We start from the raw sequence: 23,382 nt of genomic DNA, 5'->3' as shown, positions 1-23,382 counted from the left end.
GAAAAAATAAATAAAAGAATATAGGCCTAAATGCTCAAGCGCACACATTCGTTCTGACTGTCTGCTCAGACTAACAGCCTCACCTGTTGTTCCTGTCAATCAGACACGCAGTGTCAACCAATGAACCAAAGATGCGTGAGGGAGGGCCGAGCCAACTCACTCACAGTCACACACTTAGCAGCCGAGGAGAGAGAGGAAGGACAGCTGTGAAAACAACAGCTGGAAAATTAGTCAGAAGCACAGTAGCATTTGGATGTATTTTAATAATGTAGACAATGTTAGAGGACAGTGTATAATTTGCCAAAACAAAATCTCATATAAAGCTGGTTCTACGCACAACCTACACCGGCATATGCGAACTATGCACCCAACTGTGAAGCTAGCTGTAGTGGAGCTTTGAGAAACTAGCGGGCCTGCTAGTGATAGTGGTGGAGCCAGCACCTCCACAAGTGGAGATGTATCCACTCAGTCAAGTAGGCCTACTCCGCGACGCACAGCAACGCAGTCTTCTATGGACCAGTTTATGCCAAAGTCTATGTCTGTAGCAAAACAAGGCCAAATTGATATGGCATTGGTTAAAATGATTGCCACCGATTTCCAGCCATTTTCGATCGTGGAGGACAGAGGTTTTAGAAATTATAGCAATAGTCTAAATCCAATGTACACAATTCCAAGTAGGAAAACCCTTTCAAAATCACTTATTCCTAAACTGTACGAGAGCACACAGGCTTCAGTGCGGGAAAGAGTCCAAAAAGCTACTGCAGTTTGCCTTACCACTGACTGTTGGACATCAAGGGTAACCACTTCTTACATGTCGGTTACATGCCACTTCATTGAAGATCTTTTTTCATGTCTAGCTGTCTTCTGGACTGCTTTGAGTTCAGCGACAGACACACCTCAGAGAACTTGGCAGAGGAACTGTTGAGATTGGCCAGAGAATGGCAAGTAGATGGTAAAGTGGTCTGATGTGTTAACGACAATGCAGCTAACATAACCAATGCCATGACCATTTTAAAATGGACCCATCATCCATGTCTTGCCCACACAATCAACCTGATTGTAAGAGATGCTCTGAGGGTGATGAAGCCCACTGTGGACAAAGTGAAAGCAGCTGTGGAATACCACAGGAGCACAGTAGGTGCTGAAAAACTAAAGTCTACACAATGCCAGATGGGGATGCCTGAGCTGAGGCCTAAACAAGACTGCACTACAAGGTGGAATTCAACATTTTATATGTTGAAGCGGTTTCGTGAGTCAAAGGATGCCATCATCTCTACCCTGGCCATTGTCAATGCACCTGTTGATGCTCTGACCCAAGAGGAATGGGAGGTGGTTGGGTAGGTGTGCATAGTCCTGGAACCCTTTGAGCAGGTCACTGTGGAGTTCAGTGGAGAGAGGTACAGTAAGCAGTTATTACTACATCATTATTTAATCCAGTATTATATATGTATATGAGCAGTAGATGAGAATGTAATATCAGTAGACAAAACATGAACCTGAACTAATAAGTTACTGTTCTCTCTTTTCAGCTATGTGAGCCAACCACCAGAGAGAAGCAAATGTAACCACAGGACATGTGACAGAGTTGATGGACACCCTATGTTCATCAATGGACATAACGTTCCACAGAATGGAATATAATCACGTGCTATCAGAAACCGCTGTACTTACACAGTAGTGTGCCATAGCAATTGATGCCAGAGCGATTGATGCCAGAGCAATTGATGAGGCTCTTCAAAGAATAACCCCATCAAAAGGGAGGGACAGCCCCAGCAGTCAGCTGGCTCAGGCACCAGGGCAATATGAAGAAGAGGGATCAGATGGAGCAGAAGCACCAGCAGTAGTGCCACAAACGTCTGCTGTTTGGATGCTGTTTGACGAGAGAGCAACTGGGGATGCAGCACGAAGGAATCCCTCAGCAGATGCCATAATGGAGGTCCGATCCTATTTGGAGGAGCCCAGATCCTCTGAGCTGGTGGAAGAACAAGGCCTCTGTCTACCCATGGCTTACTAAAGTGATGACAGGGAGACTGTTCCCTCTGAGAGGGTCTTCTCGAAAACGGGACAAATAGTTACTAAGAGAAGAAACGGCATCAGCCCCTCGAAAGTGAGGCAGCTTGCATTTCTGAATGCAAATCTCTCATAAAAGCAAAATATGGTCTGCATTGCTGTGTGCTGCTGGTTATAGCATGGCAATAAAGAAGAAAAACGGACCCGGAAGTGTTTAAAGTATCAAAACATATGTCATTTTCTTAACCCATCTAGTGACTAAATGACAGCATAGGTTTCAAGTATCATGCTAGCTAGACTTGCGTTTTAGCCCGGGAGAAGTTACAGGAGAGACGGGTGGGACGAAAGTAACACAATGTAAACTGATGAGCACATGCCATGGTCTCCTCTAGTTCATATTGCTTTTATAGTGTTAGCAAAGTACAGTATAAACATGTGACCATATAATTATATATGACATTGTCAAGTTCGTCGTATGAGTAAGACCAAGGCGCAGCGTGCATAGAGTTCCACATAATTTTAATAAAGAGAAACTCACAAAACAAAACAATAAAGAACAAACGAAACGTGAATCTACTGGAGTGCACAAAGGCAACTTATTGTAGACAAGATCCCACAAACACAAATGAGGAAATGGCTACCTAAATATGATCCCCAATCAGAGACAACGATAAACAGCTGCCTCTGATTGGGAACCATATCAGGCCACCATAGAAATACAAAAACACCTAGATGACCCACCCAAGTCACAATCACGCCCCAACCAACACAGAGAAAAAACAGCTTACTATGGTCAGGGCGTGACAGACATTAGAATTATGCCTTAATCAATTGACTTGATGTATCAGTTAAAAACAGTGGTCAAAAATATCTTTATGATTCTGGTGGTCAATTACCTTATGTCAAGCCATGGAAATGCATGATGAATTTGCAGTTTGTGAAGAGAATAAAGACATTCATTCTATCACGAGGAGCGTGCATGACAAGGATTACTGGAGCGCACCTGATTGGAAGGGCTAATTTTGAATATGTTTAAACAATTGTGAAAAAAATTATTTTAAAGTGAGATGAGAAAATATGGTTAATATAGCTATTATGTAATCCATTTTTGTCCGATTTAATATTGTAAGGCAAAATATTGTGGTGGCGCAAAATTGCGATGTTGCTTTTTCATTTATTTCCATTTTTGATGTAATAATAAAAAATAAAAAGTAGTTCTCATGCTAGAAAAGGTTGGAGAACCCTGCTGTACACCTACAGTGCCTTTTAAATGAAAGTGTGACCAAGTTCTCTTCACATCAGGACCCAGTCTCAAAGTATCATTTCAGAAAGTGTCCTTTTGTCTTCATTTGACTTCTCATGTGGTTAAACATAACAGATGTAGGATCTTTATTATTATTTGTTTTATTGTTACATATTGTATACCGGATAGGTGCAGTGAAATGTGTTGTTTTTGCAGGGTCAGACATAGTAGTACGGTGCCCCTGGTGCAAATTATGTTTAAGTGCATTGCTCAAGGGCACATCAACAGGTTTTTAAACTTTTCGGTTACTGGCTCAACACTCTAACCACTAGGCTACCCGCCGCCCTGTTTGACCACCCTGTTGCAGGAGAACTTTCCTGCAATGCGGATATTTTTAACTTGTAGCATATGAGGTTTAAAAAAGGCTCCTGAAGTTTGTAATTTCCACTTTGAAATTTCAGACTCAATTTTCAGACTGGATTTGTATCAACCCCTACACATTTTTTTCCCATCATAATCTACATAATAATTCGCATTTCCTGTTTCTGCAGCATTATTTTCCTGCTGTAGCAAACTGGCTCAAATTAAGATCCTACATCTGTACGTCACCTCCCGAGATTCACACAAAGCTGATTTTGTTTATTACAGTTAGGACTACTACTGTTTGCTTGGACACTGCTAATTTTCACAACATTAGTTTCCGCATAATAACGGCTTCACGAGAATCGCCCTAAGGGGTTGCATAGATATTGTCACGGCTCTTATCAAAAAACGACTTCATGCTTAAAAATAGAGTTTGCTCAATGTAGGCCCTTGAGCATACTTCCTGAACAGATTGTATAGAGAATAGGAACGCTTTTATTCACTTTTCATTAAAAAGAAGCACAGATGTCATTTGCTACTTTGAGGCTGGTTTACGCTTTAAAGCGGCAGACGTGAACCCACATCAAGGGGTGGATCTCAGAAATCAGAGTCTCTAGTGTCGTCTTGAATACTAATGTGATGCAATACCTTACAGTCAGGTGTACACAAACAGGAAACAAATGTTTTTCAGCATAATCCACTTTACTCTGACCTCAAATTCGCCAAATGAGCAATAATCCAGGTCCATCAATGCTCTATGCATTTAAAGGTCACACAGCGTAATATGGACATGAAAACACACCATTTTAGTATGCAATTGTTTTCGAGTGTCAGATTTTGACTATACATACAGATACCAAAGATGGCCTCTTGGCCATGTCTCCCTCTTGTCTTCTAGCCTCAATGGCACTTCCTGGATAAATTAAGGTTTAAAAATTAAGAATAAATAAACCCTCACCTAATATGGCCACAACCTCATCGTCCTGGATGACCTCCAAGGACCCGGACACCACAAAGCAGAGGCTGTCTACGCTTTCGCCCGCGTGGTAGATGAGGTCTCCGGGGGCACTGTGGATGGTCTGGAACTCCATGGCCAGGGCCCGTAGGCACCCGTCGCTCGCCAGTCGGAAGGCTGGGTGCTCCTTGAACACCTTTCTGTTAAGATGGACGCAAATGTCCGCCCGCATGTCCTTGGGGCAGATCTGCAACACCTGCGCAAGACGAAGGTTACTAATACATATTCACACATTGGTTGTGGTATTTTCCTCATGGAGTTGATAAACATCAACAAATAGGGCACTGACTACTGTCAGTGTGGCTAGTTAGCATGCTAACCTTATCTAGCTATCTTGCTAACCTTGTCTAACTAACTAATGTTATGGTGTTGCATTTTATTTGATTGAATATTCAAAAGATTAGACAGCTGGCTCTGTGGCTGGTTCTGGAGCTGGATTTGTCATAAGCATTGATTTAGGGCAAAGTTTGCCACAGATGGAAACCACTGCCCTATCTTTGACTTCGCCATATATTGTTATCCACAAAGTTTTGGCATCGTTCATAAATTGCGGCCGCAAATCCACTTTATAAATAGATGAAATGATAAGATGACGCTCCAGGAATATGGTTAACTATTGAAAGATAGCTGATATGCGTTTTTATACATTGCAATGGACATGGTGCAATCTTTGGTAGGAAGGTTTCTCGCCTGCGGTACAGCAAAGCCAAGTCAGCCTGGGCTCACAGGGGAAGTGAACTTATAGCCTACAATGACTGGTCATGATCGTGCACGTCGCAACGACATGTACAGTTGAAGTCGCAAGTTTACATACACTTAGGTTGGAGTCATTAAAACTCGTTTTTCAACCACTCCACTAATTTCTTGTTAACAAACTATAGTTTTGGCAAGTCGGTTAGGACATCTACTTTGTGCATGACACAAGTAATTTTTCCAACAATTGTTTACAGACAGATTATTTCACTTATAACTCACTGTATCACAATTCCAGTGGGTCAGAAGTTTACATACACTAAGTTGACTGTGCCTTTAAACAGCTTGGAAAATTCCAGAAAATGATGTCATGGCTTTAGAAGCTTCTGATAGGCTAATTGACATAATTTGAGTCAATTGTAGGTCTACCTGTGGATGCATTTCAAGGCCTACATTCAAACTCGGTGCCTCCTTGCTTGACATCATGGGAAAATCAAAAGAAATCAGCCAAGACCTCAGAAAAAATATTGTAGACCTCCACAATTCTGGTTCATCCTTGGGAGCAATTTCGAAACGCCTGAAGGTACCACATTCATCTGTACAAACAATAGTACGCAAGTATAAACACCATGGGACCACGCATCCGTCATACCGCTCAGGAAGAAGACGCGTTCTGTCTCCTAGAGATGAAAGTACTTTTGTGCGAAAAGTGCAAATCAATCCCAGAACAACAGCAAAGGACCTTGTGAAGATGCTGGAGGAAACAGGTAAAAAGTATCTATATCCACAGTAAAACGAGTCCTATATCGACATAACCTGAATGGCCGCTCAGCAAGGAAGAAGCCACTGCTCCAAAACCGCCATAAAAAAGCCAGACTACGGTTTGCAATTGCACATGGGGACGAAGATCATACTTTTTGGAGAAATGTCCTCTGGTTTGATAAAACAAAAATAGAACTGTTTGGCCATAATGACTATCATTATGTTTGGAGGAAATAGGGGGAGGCTTGCAAGCCGAAGAACACCATGCCAACCGTGAAGCACGGGGGTGGCAGCATCATGTTGTGGGGGTGCTTTTCTGCAAGAGGGACTGGTGCACTTCACAAAATAGATGGCATCATGAGGAAATAGAATTATGTGGATATATTGAAGCAACATCTCAAGACATCAGTCAGGAAGTTAAAGCTTGGTCGCAAATGGGTCTTCCAAATGGACAATGACCCCAAGCATACTTCAAAGTTGTGGCAAAATGGCTTAAGGACAACAACGTCAAGGTATTGGAGTGGCCATCACAAAGCCCTGACCTCAATCCCATAGAAATTTGTGGGCAGAACTGAAAAAGAGTGTGCGAGCAAGGAGGCCTACAAACCTTACTCAGTTACACCAGCTCTATCAGGAGGAATGGGCCAAAATTCACCCAACTTATTGTGGGAAGCTTGTGGAAGGCTACCCGACACGTTTGACCCAAGTTAAACAATTTAAAGGCAATGCTACCAAATACTAATTGAGTGTATGTAAACTTCTGACCCACTGGGAATGTGATGAAAGAAATAAAAGCTGAAATAAATCACATTTCACATTCTTAAAATAAAGTGGTGATCCTAACTGACCTAAGACAGGGAATTTTTACTGTGATTAAATGTCAAGAATTGTGAAAAACTTAGTTTAAATGTATTTGGCTAAGGTGTATGTAAACTTCCGACTTCAGCTGTAACAATAAGTTCCTCAAATTTTCTTTTGCGGGTGCCTTTTCATTATCTGGATAGAAAAGTTTGGTTTCTAGCTAACGTTACACCGATCAAAGCAGTGGAGCGTGTAGTAAAGCAAAACTTTAGTGGTCAAAAACATTGATCTTGGGGCAACAGGGGAGTGGGTTTGCAAAATGCTATCATACAGTATCATGCAATTAATTTGCTCCATGGCTCAGGCAGCCAATTGGTCACAAGGCTGTTTGGATCATCTCAGTAGCAAAGAGTAAAATCTTTGCAGCTGTTTCTGATTAATAAACAATGCCATGCTGGTGGGTGGTAACATTAAAATAAAATCCAGCCCTGAAACATAGGCTGACAATAATGTTTATGTCATATCATAGGAAAAGACACCGCATTCACACAGATGGGCAGTTCGAATTTGTCACTTCAAGCCCAAAGATATCATACATTGACAAAAAATATGACTTATCGACTTAAATCGTTGTGCAACATAATGGGTAAGCTCTGGCTATAGTATTTCAGCTCAAAAAAGTGGATTTCTACTGGTGTGGGCGTTTAAAAAAGGTTTGAATGAAACGACAACAAGTCGAAAATAAGCTAAAACTTCCCCCCCAACATCAACTTCAAAGGGGTGAATCTTTGCAAATTGACCAATTGAACATGATTACCTCTGCACCTCTTATTGTGTCAAATGTTAAGAGGTCATACCCAACAGGCATTTGCAGGACCATGATGTCAGGAATAATTCTAATTTAGGATGAGACAGAAGACAATTAGGACCGGTAATGTTGAAATATGACAGTAGATGACAGAACATCAGATTGGATTTGTAATTCAAGTATGAATCTATTCTCTTTTGACATAATACAATAATAAAAATAAATTGTAGGGATGTGCATCATTCCCTTTCAAGATGATTCGATGCGTATCTAGATGCATGGGCTCCGATACGATACAGGAACACAAAGTTTTAGTTTGAAACGATTTGATGCGATTCGGTTGAATTAGAGAATGAATCGATGCGATATGATTCGATGCACTAATATTTGTTGCATAAACACATTCATTTTCCATTCTAAATTAAAATCTGCTGCTGATGGAGCTCTTGAGCTGGGCCTCTGAGCTGGATCTGTCTGAGTTGATGTGTACATGTGTGTGTGGAAATTATGCTATGGTGTATACCAGGGCTGCCCAACCCTCTTCCTGGAGATCTACCGTCCTGTGTGTTTACAGTCCAACCCTAATTTAACACACCTGATTCTACTAATTAGCTGCTCAACAAGACCTTAACTAGCTGAATCAGATATTTTAAATTAGGGTTGGACTGAAAACCTACGGGACAGTAGATCTCCAGGAAGAGGTTTGGGCAGCCCTGGTGTATACTATGTAGGCACCTAATCTGAGCCATAAAGGAGACTTGCCATCTACCACCCCACTATCAGATTACCACCCACTAATTAACTAGTCATTTTTGCAGATTAAGTGTTTGAGATAGTAATGTAAATGTATCAATATTAATCATTTACAAATTAGCTATGACATAGCCAATATAAACATAAACATATAGCACAATTTTGGATCATACCATCTCAAAATCGAATGGTTTTGACTGTTTGGAAGTGTAGTGAGTTTATTTTCTCCTCCCACTTTAGCCATGCTAAGTGCACCTCCCAAAAGTGATTCCTCGTTATGAAATGATGAACTTGAACCTGTATGTCTAAAAATGACCATATACACTGATTGTTTAAAGTAAAACTAACCACACTATTGCTGATGGGTTTTGTGCAGCAAAACTATTGCTGAACAATCTAAATCAAATCTATTGTAAACCCCGCTCAGTGGGTACAGTGGCTTGCGAAAGTATTCACCCCCTTGGCATTTTTCCTATTTTGTTGCCTTACAACCTGGAATTAAAATGTATTTTTGGGGGGTTGTATCATTTGATTTACACAACATGCCTACCACTTTGAAGATATAAAATATTTTTTGGAGTGAAACAAACAAGAAATAAGACAAAAAAAAACAGAAAACTTGAGCGTGCATAACTATTCACCCACCCCAAAGTCAATACTTCTTGCAGCAATTACGGCTGCAAGTCCATATGTCTCTATAAGCTTGGCACATCTAGCCACTGTGATTTTTGCCCATTCTTCAAGGCAAAACTGCTCCAGCTCCTTCAAGTTGGATGGGTTCCGCTGGTGTACAGCAATCTTCAAGTCATACCACAGATTCTCAATTGGATTGAGGTCTGGGATTTGACTAGGCCATTCCAAGACATTTAAATGTTTCCCCTTAAACCACTCGAGTGTTGCTTTAGCGGTATGCTTAGGGTCATTGTCATGCTGGAAGGTGAACCTCCGTCCCAGTCTCAAATCTCTGGAAGACTGAAACAGGTTTCCCTCAAGAATTTCCCTGTATTTAGCGCCATCCATCATTCCTTCAATTCTGACCAGTTTCCTAGTCCCTGCCAATTAAAAATATCCCCACAGCATGTTGCTGCCACCACCATGCTTCACTGTGGGGATGGTGTTCTCGGGGTGATGATAGGTGTTGGGTTTGCGCCAGACATAGCATTTTCCTTGATGGCCAAAAAGCGTATTTTTAGTCTTATCTGACCAGAGCTTCCTCCCACATGACTTTTGGCGAACACCAAACGTGTTTGCTTATTTTTTTCTTTAAGCAATGGATTTTTTCTGGACACTCTTCCGTAAATCCCAGCTCTGTGGAGTCTACGGCTTAAAGTGGTCCTATGGACAGATACTCCAATCTCCACTGTGGAGCTTTGCAGCTCCTTCAGGGTTATCTTTGGTCTCTTTGTTGCCTCTCTGATTAATGCCCTCCTTGCCTGGTCCGTGAGTTTTGGTGGGCGGCCCTCTCTTGGCAGGTTTGTTGTGGTGCCATAGTCTTTCAATTATTTTATAATAGATTTAATGGTGCTCCGTGGGATGTTCAAAGTTTCGGATATTTTTTTATAACCCAACCCTGATCTGTACTTCTCCACAACTTTGTCCCTGACCTGTTTGGAGAGTTCCTTGGTCTTCATGGTGCTGCTTGCTTGGTGGTGCCCCTTGCTTAGTGGTGTTGCAGACGCTGGGGCCTTTCAGAACTGATGTATATATACTGAGATCGTGTGACAGATCATGTGACACTTAGATTGCACACAGGTGGACTTTATTTAACTAATTATGTGAATTCTGAAGGAAATTGGTTGCGCCAGATCTTATTTAGGGGCTTCATAGCAAAGGTGGTGAATACATATGCACGCACCACTTTTCCGTTTTAAATCTTTTAGAATTTTTAGATTTTTTTTCTTCTTCATTTCACTTCACCAATTTGGACTATTTACATGAAATCCAAATAAAAATCTATTGAAATTACAGGTTGTAATGCAACAAAATAGGAAAAACGACAAGTGGGATGAATACTTTTGCAAGGCACTGTATACCTAGATGAGAGTTGTGTTTCTGGTAGCTTACTTTTATTCTGGTTAAAACACAATTTTCAACAGTGCATTGATCACAATAACCTAGCAAATTACATAGGTTGTCACTCAACTAATAAACCCTAATTTCACGCAAGACATTTTAGCATTCGAACACAGATGTGCAAGATCAGGAACAGGCCTTCTACCTCGCTTTGGTCAGCGCACGAAGCTGGGCACAGTGTGCAGTTTGACTACGCTACTGATATTCCCTGGGGTTGTTCGGCATGCAAAATGACTTGTAGATCAATGACTGTCAACAGTTACATGCTTTTATTTTGACACTGAAGGAGAGGACACATCAGTTGTCACAAAATATGAGGTCGTTTTGGAAGGTAAAAAGAAAGTAATATGAGAAGAAAAAAAATGGGAATCGGCGATTCGTAACGTTTGAATTGATTTTCTGACCAATCCATGTTACATTTGGATCGGTATGGGGTCCGAGGACTGATGCAGTCATATCTTAAACATTTGAATCGGTAAATCGTTTCATCCCCAATAAATTGTATCAATATAATAATAATTAGAATAAATGTGTAATAATGGTATAACAACAATAACATAATACCACCAACACATACCAGTAATATCCATGGTGATGCAAAACTTTTGCTTCCTGTCACAGACCAACTTAGCCATAAAATAAAGATGCATACTGTGAGATGGTACACAAAATGGTATGGAAGGTTTGTACAACGTTTGCGTTACCTTGTCTGTATCGATGCCTCTAGACATGGACCATGTGGAGACAATGTAGTCCATGACGCGTTCGCTGAGGCCTTTGGGCACCTGGTAGAGCTTGAGGAAGTCGCGGACGCTGTTGAGCATCTCGTGGTAGCGGTTGGTGTTGGCGTACATCTGCTGGAAGATGGTAGTCACGTTACCGAAGATGGTGGCGTACAGGAGTGCTGGAAAAGACCAAGAAAGAGTGTGGTCAATGTACTGGCAAATATGGCGTACTGTAGATGTGTGAGCTAAAGGATTCTAGCAAACGCTCCAAGGGACCCTTAAAATGATGAGAATAATGGTTTTGAGTTTATTCACATTTTTCCACTGACAAGACTGTTCTGTGTATTATTAGTGAAATTATTATAGTGAAAGAACAGAACACTAGAGACCCAAAGGAACCATTCTTGATGTTTTCTCTTGGCAGACCACAGTCTGTAAATCTATCACAATAATATCTACATAATCACAGTCATAACTTGGAAACATCATTATACGCCCTTGCAAATGCAGCGATGTGTGTAACAAAACAACAGTGGCATGTTACATTTATCATATCTTCTTCTCCATGGACATTATCCCTCCATTGGTCATAATGGGCTTTTGGAGATGGTCTGTAAACACAAATGTTGTCACGCTCTCTCTCAATTCCCACTGACTGCAAACCAATCAGCCATCGCTCATTCTGTGTCTCAATCCCGCAGCTGGCCAATCAATATTGGCTCTCACAATTCATACCCAAGTCAGCACTTTGCCTGACAATGTGTCACCCTATTCCCCTTCCAGTGTCCCACTCCTTCACAGCAGGGTCAGAGAAATCGATAGAGGTCCTGTCAACTGTCAGCGACACTGGTGGCATCCATTTTCAAGGGAAGTGAAACATAGTACTCGTTTTCATTCGTTCAGGTGGCACACCATAATCACTGGCTTTATTATAACCAAGGGGTCATCATAATCGTTATAGGGGATATTGTGCAACCTTGCAAAGGACGTTATTGAAGGTGGATGACATGACTATATTACTGAAGCTGCAGTCTTGTTGTTGACGCAATCGATCCTCGCAGAGGCGGCGAGCGAGCACAACAGGTAAACAGTCAGGGGGACGAGAGAGGGCCTGTCAGATACACAATGGGGCGACGCTCAGAGGCAGTAGGCTGGGCTAAAAACGTCTGTGTCATTTTTCCAGCACAGCAGTGATGAGTGACGGGCCAAATAGACCTGTCTCATCAAGCCCCGTGTCCCGTGTGGTCAGTTGGTAGAGCATGGCGCTTGCAACGCCAGGGTTGTGGGTTCATTCCCCACGGGGGGACCAGGATGAATATGTATGAACTTTCCAATTTGTAAGTCGCTCTGGATAAGAGCGTCTGCTAAATGACTTAAATGTAAATGTAAATGTAAGCCACACAACTGAATTATGGGTAGCCGCCTGGGATAAAAATGCAACAGTATACTGTTGACTCCTGTTAAATGCAACAGCTTGGGACTGTCTTGACAACCTACACTAAGCTGGATCATTCAGTTATCAGAAGCAATGTCAAGGATCTCTCTGTACATTGCTCCGTTCATCTTTCCCTCGATCCTGACTATTGTCCCTGCCGCTGAAAAACATCCCCACAGCATGATGCTGCCACCACCATGCTTCACCATAGTGATTGTATTGGTCAGGTGATGAGGAGTGCCTGGTTTCATCCATACGTGACGTTTGGCATTCAGGCCAAATTGTTCCATCTTGGTTTCATCAGACCAAAGAATCTTGTTTCTCATGGTCCTTTAGGTGCCTTTTGGCAAACTCCAAGCGGGCTGACATGTGCTTTTTACTGAGGAGTTGCTTCCGAATGCTGCAAAGATGGTTGTCCTTCTGGAAGGTTCTCCCATCTCTACATTGGAACTCTGGAGCTCTGTGCGAGTGACCAGCGGGTTCTTGGTCACCTCCCTGACCAAGGCCCTTCTCCCCCGATTGCTCAGTTTGGCCGGGCAGCCAGCTCTAGGAAGAGTGGTTGTTGTGGTTCCAAACTTCTTCCATTTGAGAATGATGGAGAATCTGTGTTCTTGGAGATCTTCAATGCTGCAGAATTTTTTTCGTACGCTTCTCCAGATCTGTGCCTCGACACAATCATGTCTTGGAGCTCTACGGACAATTCCTTCGACCTCATGGCTTTATTTTTGCTCTGACATGCACTGTCAACTGTGGGATCTTATATAGACAAGTGTGCACCTTTCCAAATAATTTCCAACACATTGAATTTACCACAGGACCAATCAAGTTGTAGAAATATCTCAAGGATGATCAGTGGAAACAGGATGCACCTGAGCTCAATTTCGAATCTCATAGCAAAGGGTCTGAATACTTAAATAAGGTATGTTTTTGATTTTTTATAAATTTGCAAAAAAATTTTTTTACCTGTTTTCACTTTGTGGTATTGTATTGTGTGTAGATTGATGTGAAAAAATATAATTTAATACATTTTAGAATAAGGCTGTAACGTAACAAAATGTGGAAAAAGGGAAGGGGACTGAATACTTTCCCGAATGCACTGTATGTATGTATGTACATATATGTGGGTGTGTGTGTCTGTAAATATGTATGTGTGTGTATATATATGTATGTGTGTGTATATATATACAGTTGAAGTCGGAAGTTTACATATACCTTCGCCAAATACATTTAAACTCAGTTTTTCACAATTCCTGACATTTAAAAAATTCCCTGTCTTAGGTCAGTTAAGATCACCACTTTATTTTAAGAATGTGAAATGTCAGAATAATAGTAGAGAGAATGATTTATTTCAGCTTTTATTTATTTCATTACATTCCCAGTGGGTCAGAAGTTTACATACACGCAATTAGTATTTGGTAGTATTGCCTTTAAATTGTTTAACTTGGGTCAAACGTGTCGGGTAGCCTTCCACAAGCTTCCCACAATAAATTGGGTGAATTTTGGCCCATTCCTCCTGACAGAGCTGGTGTAACTGAGTCAGGTTTGTAGGCCTCCTTGCTTGCACACGCTTTTTCAGTTCTGCCCACAAATCTATAGGATTGAAGTCAGGGCTTTGTGATGGCCACTCCAATACCTTGATTTTGTTGTCCTTAAGCCATTGTGCCACAACTTTGGAAGTATGCTTGGGGTCATTGTCCATTTGGAAGACCCATTTGTGACCAAGCTTTAACTTCCTGACTGATGTCTTGAGATGTTGCTTCAATCTATCCACATAATTTTATTTCCTCATGATGCCATCCAATTTGTGAAGTGCACCAGTCCCTCCTGCAGCAAAGCAACCCCACAACATGATGCAGCCACCCCCTGTGCTACACGGTTGGGATGGTGTTCTTCGGCTTGCAAGCCTCCCCCTTTTTCCTCCAAACATAACGATGGTCATTAAACAGACATTTCTCCAAAAAGTACGATCTTTATCCCCATGTGCCGTTGCAAAACGTAGTCTGGCTTTTTTATGGCGGTTTTGGAGCAGTGGCTTCTTCCTTGTTGAGCGGCATTTCAGGTTATGTTGATATAGGACAAATTTTACTGTGGATATAGATACTTTTGTACCTGTTTCCTCCAGCAACTTCACAAGGTCCGTTGTTGTTGTTTCGGGATTGATTTGCACATTTCTCACCAAAGTACGTTCATCTCTAGGAGACAGAACGCGTCTCCTTCCTGAGCGGTATGAAGGCTGCATGGTCCCATGGTGTTTATACTTGCGTACTATTGTTTGTACAGATGAATGTGGTACCTTCAGGCGTTTGGAAATTGCTCTCAAGAATGAACCAGACTTGTGGAGGTCTTGGCTGATTTCTTTTGATTCCCATTCCCATTCTTAAAATAAAGTGGTGATCCTAACTGACCTAAAACAGGGAATTACTACTAGGATTAAATGTCAGGAATTGTGAAAATCTGAGTTTAAATGTATTTAGCTAAGGTGTATGTAAACCTCCGACTTCAACTGTGTGTGTATATATATATATATATATATATATATATATATATATATATATATATATATATATATATATATGTGTGTATATACACACAGTGCCAGTCAAAAATTTGGACACACCTACTAATTCCAGGGTTATTCTTTATTTTTTACTATTTTCTACATTGAAGAATAATAGTGAAGACATCACAACTATGAAATAACACATATGTTATCATGTAGTAAACAAAAAAGTTTTAAACAAATCCAAATATATTTGAGATTTGAAATTGTTCAAAGTAGCCACCCTTTGCCTTGATGACAGCTTTGCACACTCTTGGCATTCTCTCAACCAGCTTCATGAGGTAGTCACCTGGAATGCATTTCAATTAACAGGTGTGCCTTGTTAAAAGTTAATTTGTGGAATTTCTTTCATTCTTAATGCGTTTGAGCCAATCAGTTGTGTTGTGACAAGGTAGGTGTACTATACAGAAGATAGCCCTATTTGGTAAAAGACCAAGTCCATATTATGGCAAGAACAGCTCAAATAAGCAAAGAGAAACGACAGTCCATCATTACTTTAAGACATGAAGGTCAGTCAATCTGAAACATTTCAAGAACTTTGAAAGTTTCTTCAAGTGCAGTCGCAAAAACCATCAAGAGCTATGATGAAACTGGCTCTCATGAAGACCACCACAGGAAAGGAAGACCCAGAGTTACCTCTGCTGAAGAGGATAAGTTCATTAGAGTTAACTGCACCTCAGATTGCATCTCAAATAAATGCTTCACAGAGTTCAAGTAACAGACACATCTCAACATCAACTGTTCAGAGGAGACTGCGTTAATCAGGCCTTCATGGTCAAATTGCTGCAAAGAAACCACTACTAAAGGAAACCAATAATAAGAAGAGACTGGCTTGGGCCAAGAAACACGAGCAATGGACATTATACCGGTGGAAATCTGTCCTGTGGTCTGATGAGTCCAAATTTGAGATTTTGGATTCTAACCGCGTGTCTTTGTGAGATGCAGAGTAGGTGAACGGATGATCTCCGCATGTGTATTTCCCACCATGAAGCATGGAGGAGGAGGTGTGATGGTGTGGGGGTGCTTTGCTGGTGACACTGTCAGTGATTTATTTAGAATTCAAGGCACACAGCATTCTGCAGCAATATGCCATTCCATCTGGCTTGCGCTTAGTGGGACTATTTTTTGTTTTTCAACAGGACAATTACCCTAAACACACATCCAGGCTCTGTAAGGGCTATGTGTCAAAGAAAGAGAGCGATGTTTTTAATAATCTGCCCAGGGACTGCGATTGAAAATTAGCCGGTTGGCTAAAACCGGCACTTTTACTGAAACGTTGACTAATGTGCAGTGTCCCTGTAAAAATAAAAATAAACTCAAACTCATGATGCTGCATCAGATGACCTGGCCTCCACAATCACCCAACCTCAACCCAATTGAGATGGTTTGGGATGGGTTGGACCACAGAGTGAAGGAAAATCAGCCAACAAGTGCTCAGTATATGTGGTAACGCCTTCAAAACTTTTGGAAAAGCATTCCAGGTGACTACCTCAAGAAGCTGGTTGAGAGAATGCCAAGCGTGTGCAAAGCTGTCATCATGGCAAAGGGTGGCTACTTTGAAGAATATAAAATAATAAAATATATATACATATATATATATATTTTTTGGTTACTACATGATTCCATTTGTGTTATTTCATGGTTTTGATGTCTTCACTATTACTCTACAATGTAGAAAATAGTACATATAAAGAAAACTCATTGAAAGAGTAGGTGTGCCCAAACTTGTGACTGGTACTGTATACTGGAAAATTAAAGCAGGCATTGGTCTCACTGAGGATCTGAGATTCTGTGGTCAATTCGAGTTCTTATTTTACGGTAGTGGAACCCTCTACATGTGACATTCTTCACATTAACGAGTGGAAATGTAACCATGCTTTGGGGCTAGGAGAAACTGGGGTAGTGAAACTATGCTGTGTGTGGTCTGACGAACCAGGTGATTTCATAGGGAACTGGATCATCTATTTTTACCATTGGATTCTTGAGCCGACTCAAGAAGTAGTCTCAGGTACTCAGTGCATCAATAAAAAGATCAGTCCAAGTAATAAGGGACAGCAGATTTAGAGTCATTTTAGATTGTTAAGATATTCACAAATTACTACACTAATGAGCTAAAATGGTCCACCTGTACATTGATTGCCATGGCAACAACTTCCCACATCTAGTACCATGCAGTGGTCCTAACACTCAGTGTGTTTGATTGTCCGTGCAACACATTAAGTGTGACTCCTAAATCTAAATTAAACCCAGAGCTAGCTGACAAGCCACTTAGCTCATGTCTGGGGCTTATTCCAGGCTGGCTCGCACACAGTCATTCCTCAGAGTGTAATCACCTTGCCCTGAAGGCACAAACTCCCACTAGCTAACTGTCAGAGTGAGGAGTGTGTGTGCGCGTGTGTGCTAGGGTTAGAATTGCATGTTGCCCAGAGCTTTTGTTCTAGATCATTGACACCGAATGTGTCTGCTGCTTGTGTGAGACAATACGAGTCCAAAACATCCCCTGTGATCGTATATTCCCCAGGATCCTGTGTTAGGCTTGAACCATTGCCATCGCACTGCACACTGCCCTATCCCATCTGGACAAGAGGAATACCTATGTAAGAATGCTGTTCATTGACTATAGCTCAGCCTTCAACACCATAGTACCCTCCAAGCTCGTCATTAAGCTCGGGGCCCTGGGTCTGAACCCTGCCCTGTGCAACTGGGTCCTGGACTTCCTGATGGTACGCCCCCAAGTTAGGAAACAATACCTCCACTTTGCTGATCCTCAACACAGGGGCCTCACAAGGGTGTGTGCTCAGGCCCCTCCTGTACTCCCTGTTCACCCATGACTGTGTGACCAAGCACGCCTCCAACTCAATCATCAAGTTTGCAGACGACACAATGTTAATAGGCCTGATTACCAACAATGACAAGACAGCCTACAGGGAGGTGAGGGCCCTGGCGGAGTGGTGCCAGCAAAATAACCTCTCCCTTAACGTCAACAAAATGAAGGTGCTAATCGTGGACTTCAGGAAACAGCAGAGGGAGCACGCCCATATCCACATCGACGGGGCCGCAGTGGAGAAGGTGAAAAGCTTCAAGTTCTTCGGTGTACACGTCACTGACAATCTGAAATGGTCCACCCACACATGCAGTGTGGGTGAAGAAGGCACAACAGCGCCTCTTCAACCTCAGGAGGGTGAAGAAATTTGGCTTGGCCCCTAAGAACCTCACAAACTTTTACAGATGCACAATTGAGAGCATCCTGTCGGGCTGTATCACCGCCGGGTATGGCAACTGCACCGCGAGCAACCGCAGGGCTCTCCAGAGGGTGGTGCGGTCTACCCAACGCATCACCGGGGGCACACTGCCTGCCCTCCAGGATACCTACAGCACCAGATGTCACAGGAAGGCCAAAAAGATCCTCAAGGACATCAACCACTCGAACCAGGGCCTGTTCACCCCGCTATCATCCAGAAGGCGAGGTCAGTACAGAGAGACTGAAAAACAGCTTCTATCTCAAGGCCATCACTGTTAAATAGCCATCACTAGCCGGGCACCACCCGGTTACTCAACCTTGCACCTTAGAGGCTGCTGCCCTATATACATAGACATGGAATCACGGATCACTTTAATAATGGAACACTAGTCACTTTAATAATGTTTACTTACTGCTTTGATCAGTTCATATGTATATACTGTTTTCCATTCTACTGTATCAATGCCACTCCGACATTGCTCGTCCTAATATTTATATATTTGTTAAATCCATTATTTTACTTTTAGATTTGTGTGCATTGTTGTGAATTGTTAGATACTACTGCACTATTGGAGCTAGGAACACAAGCATTTCGCTACACCCGCAATAACATCTGCTAAATATGTGTATGTGACCAATACAATTTGATTTGATTTGAACCAGCTACCTTGTGATTTACACCAAAAGGTCAAAATCTTTAGTGCCTATAGTGGCAGTTGCATGAATCAGAATCTCAATTGAAACGTATTTTTAGGGGTAGGCGGGATGTCAGTCAACCTACCTAAGTGGTCCCCTGTCATCCTGTACTGGCCCTGGGTGCCAAGCGGCAAAACAAATGTTCTACTTGGCAATTTTTCAATTGCTGACAATTCAGAATCAGTATAAACTGGCACTAGGATTTTATCAGTGGGTCATATGGGCTCATAACATGTATTTCAATGCACTACATTGGCATCATTATTCTGATGCATAATACCCATGGTCTTTAGCCAAGTCTACCTGATTTAGCTCATATTTAGTTTCAGAATGGGTCCTGTACCCCCCCCCCCCCCACATTCAAAGCAATTGGTTAACATTTTGAAAAGACAAATACCTGGCAGCATCTGCATATACAATAGGGAACCGTTTGAAAGCATGACACTTCAAATGTACAGTACCAGTCAAAAGTTTGGACAGCTTTGCACACTCTTGGTATTCTCTTGATACACACGGGAAACTGTTGAGCATGAAAAACCCAGCAGCATTGCAGTTCTTGACACAAACCGGTGCGCCTGGCACCTACTACCATACCCCGTTCAAATTCCACCCAAAAACTACATTTTGGTATTTGTTTCATTAGTCCATTGTTGATATAGTCCCAAAATGTTTTGCTTGTCAGCAATCAGGTTTTCAAAATGTGTAACTTTCAAAGTACAGAAATCATCCCTGTATGATGCATTTTCCTTTAAATACTTTGTCTTGCATGTCTCAATTGTCTCTTGGCTTTAAAATCCTCCTTTAACCTGTCTCCTCTCCTTCATCTCCACTGATTGAAGTGGATTTAACATCAATAAGGGATCATAGCTTTTACCTGGATCGCCTGGTCAGTCTGTCATGGAAAGAGCAGGTGTTCTTAATGTTTACTCCGTGTAAATAATCAGTTAACAAGCCTTGTGGGAGAGAGAGAAGCGGGAGAGGATGGTTGGCGTGCGTATGAGGACACAGAAGGGTATGACACGGCTGGCTGCACTGAGACAAGACCACCGTGACAGCCAGAAACAACCGTCGTGTCATAAGCTCTGGACAACGCCAAAATGCAACGGGGTGAGCGGATCTCTGTGTTTTACACAATTGTTGGGGTTTACCCTGGGGGTCGGGTGTTAGGCTACACCAATGCCATGATTACTGTATATATGTGACAACCTTTGTATGCTTGCAATGCGCAATGATGGAAAAGTACTGGGTAAATGGAGATGTACTGCTTTAGTTCTCAGACTGAAAACTGCCTGCACCTGCTGATAGTCACACAGGCTCAAGGCCGAGATAGCAGAGTGAGAAACCACAGTCTAGACATGTTTTTCTCATCTTAGATACTTTGTATCTAATCCAATGCAACAATACTAAGATATGATTGATGTTAGGTTGTATAAAGAGTGTGGTCTCCTGTTTCGCCACACAGATCTTTACTATAGACTACTGAGGTGAATCTCTGTCTGCATTTGCATTTTATTACTAAAGAGTTTTATACCAAGGTTCCTGTGTCTGTGTCATCTATCTGGAAGACTGATTGTTAAAGGAAACTTACATCACCCCATGCAAAGGACCACCCAACACAATTATGACTGCTCAAACACACATACAGAAAATACACTACCCACTCCCTCAGAAACAGACCAAGACACAAACGAAATCCAACCCATAACACACACGCACAAACACACTAGCAGGCGACTCAACTGGCAACATATTGCATGACTAAGCTTCTGTCCAGCTTCCAGGCTGTGGGTGGCAGACTGTCTTCCCACCACTGAGGAATAGCAGCATGACCCCCCCATGCTCCCCTGTTACTCTCGCTTCCACTATCACCTGCCACCCTGCATCACTGTCAACCCTGGGCAGTGCCAGTCTCTCCCCGAGGTGCTGAGCAAACCTCTGTATACTCCCCCTCATCTGCTGCTGCAACATCAACACAACAATGCTGTGTGATGTGAAAAAAATCCCAAAACCGCTTCACTTAGTTATTCAGGTTCTACCATGCATGTTATAATTTAAATACATAACATTGCGTTGTTGTTTTTTACTCAAATTGATTTCCTGAGCTGGATAACTCCCCCCCCCCCAAGTTTCAACAACCCTTACAGTGTACAGTATGTATTAAAATATTGAAGCTAATAAAATGAGGGTCTGTTGGTTGGAGTGTGATGCTTCGAACACCAGGCTCGTGGTTTTGATTCACACTCAGAAATTGATACCAAGTCACAAGTCAGTATGGATCATAATGTATACTAAATGGTCAGCAATGCATTCTGGGGTGGAAGAGTAGTTGAAAGGTGCCGATCACGCTTGCCTCATTATTTCGCAACTGTGTTACGTCACAGGGATGTTGAAGTTTACTGGTCTATACATAGTCATGTGAAACAAACGTTTTATACTGGCAAACTTCAAGCATGACACTAGCACGCAAACTGATGATGCCTGCCACAGTTTCCCCAGTCCTATTACATGTTATGTCTATTTCCAGGTAGATAATGAAGGTCTCAACTTGACCTAAAAAGATAAAACAGAACTCTTTTTTTCATTTCTGCAATCCATCATATTCCTCAATCTTGAGGCCTGCGTTGCAATTGAGAATGCAATTTAAAATCACGACAGGGTTCTGTGAAAAGCCAATGCAATGTCCCACAAAAGGACCCGGGAAAAAACTGTGTCAATCGCATCTCCAGTAGAAGAAGTAATCCTGTAACCACGGGCACACGATGAATCACTCAGTTGCCAGCTCAAAATGGATGAAAGCATTTGAAAATCCCCTTTAGATATGTACAATCTTCACAGCACAAAATTAAACAAATCGGCTTATTCATAATAAACCTTAAGCACCATGTGAAATTAGGCACCTGTGTCTTTTCGGGAACTGATTAGAACCGTCACAATGTTCATAAATGCTTCAGTCAAGCAATTATCTGTAATAACTTCATGGTAAATGTAGCTGTGATTGAGTTGTATAGTAAGGACATTAAACAGCATGCTATCTTCTACTGAATTCATCAAGGATTCAGAGACATACTGGCCTGTTAACAATACTTCTCCCTGAAGAAGCAAGGGACACATCTGGCATGGTATTTCTTAATGAAACATCAATTGTGTTGTATTTTTCATAAAGATAATACGGCAGTCAGAGGAGGCTGGTGGGCGGAGATATAATCGTAATGGCTGGAATCGGTGACAAGGGATCAAACATGGTTTTGATGAGGTTCAATTTATTCCATTCCAGCCATTACAATGAGCCCGTCCTCCTATGTCTCCACCTACCAACCTCCTTTGATGACAGTAAAATTTCATGGGTAGGGTTCTTACTCACATCCGATCATCATCATTGCCACAGCGAAGAGTTTTTCTCCGTCGGTGGTGGGGGCGATGTTTCCGAAGCCGATGCTGGTCAGGCTGGTCATGGTGAAGTAGAGGGAAGTGATGTAGACCGAGTCCTTGCTAGGCCCGCCCTCCCACCTCCCGGAGCCACTGGCGTTGAAGCGGTACGGTGTCCCCACCGATTCGCTCAATATGTAGAGCCAGCTGTCCATCCTCACACTGTTGGTGTTCTCGTCGATGACCTCGTAGTCGCCGATGCTGTACCAGATGCAGGCCAACCAGTGGGCAGCCAGGCCAAAGACGCACACCAGCAGGACCAGGACAGCGGCCCCGTACTCAATGTAGTGGTCCAGTTTACGGGCCACCCGGCCCAAGCGGAGCAGACGGACCACTTTGAGGGAGCTGAAGAGACTGCTGATGCCCTGATGGGTAGAAAATAAGAGGGGCATGGTTAGGCTAAGCGAGAGAATGAAAAGTAGAGCTTTACTAAAATTCCAATTATCCATTGTTCGTGGTTCTAACTATTTTACTAACTGTTCATTCATTGATTAAAGATAAACTGGAAGGGTCCCAACAGTGAACCCTGTGGAACTCCACTCCCTAAAGCACTGTACAGTATATCCTGCATATGGATTTGGTACCATGGTGTAGTTCCCTGTTGTGTTGATGATAATGAATACAATGGTATTAGCTATAAAATAAAATAATAGCTGGAGGGTATGTTTTACAACATGCTACTTCTACAAAACATAACTTTGCTACAGAAGCTTGATTAGTGAAGAATTCCACACTGCCATGTGACAGAATAACGGTTATTTGGGTCCTGGACCAACCT

At 42.1% G+C, this 23,382-nt stretch overlaps 1 protein-coding gene across 1 annotated transcript in view; it reads right to left on the bottom strand.

Annotated features, from left to right (window-relative positions):
• LOC111960687 (voltage-gated delayed rectifier potassium channel KCNH1-like) overlaps nt 1-23,382 on the bottom strand; it is a 61,729-nt gene that overhangs the window by 28,172 nt on the left and 10,175 nt on the right. The window contains exons 8-10 of the mRNA XM_023982834.2: nt 22,540-22,969; nt 11,226-11,425; nt 4,575-4,827 (exon numbers count right to left, since the gene is read on the bottom strand). Of these exons, the coding sequence (XP_023838602.1) occupies nt 4,575-4,827; nt 11,226-11,425; nt 22,540-22,969 (883 nt within the window). The remainder of the gene's footprint in view (nt 1-4,574; nt 4,828-11,225; nt 11,426-22,539; nt 22,970-23,382) is intronic.

The sequence above is a fragment of the Salvelinus sp. IW2-2015 genome, linkage group LG1 (genome assembly GCF_002910315.2).
Source record: "Salvelinus sp. IW2-2015 linkage group LG1, ASM291031v2, whole genome shotgun sequence".
Classification (NCBI taxonomy): domain Eukaryota; kingdom Metazoa; phylum Chordata; class Actinopteri; order Salmoniformes; family Salmonidae; genus Salvelinus; species Salvelinus sp. IW2-2015.
This window is presented reverse-complemented; position numbering and strand designations above follow the sequence as displayed.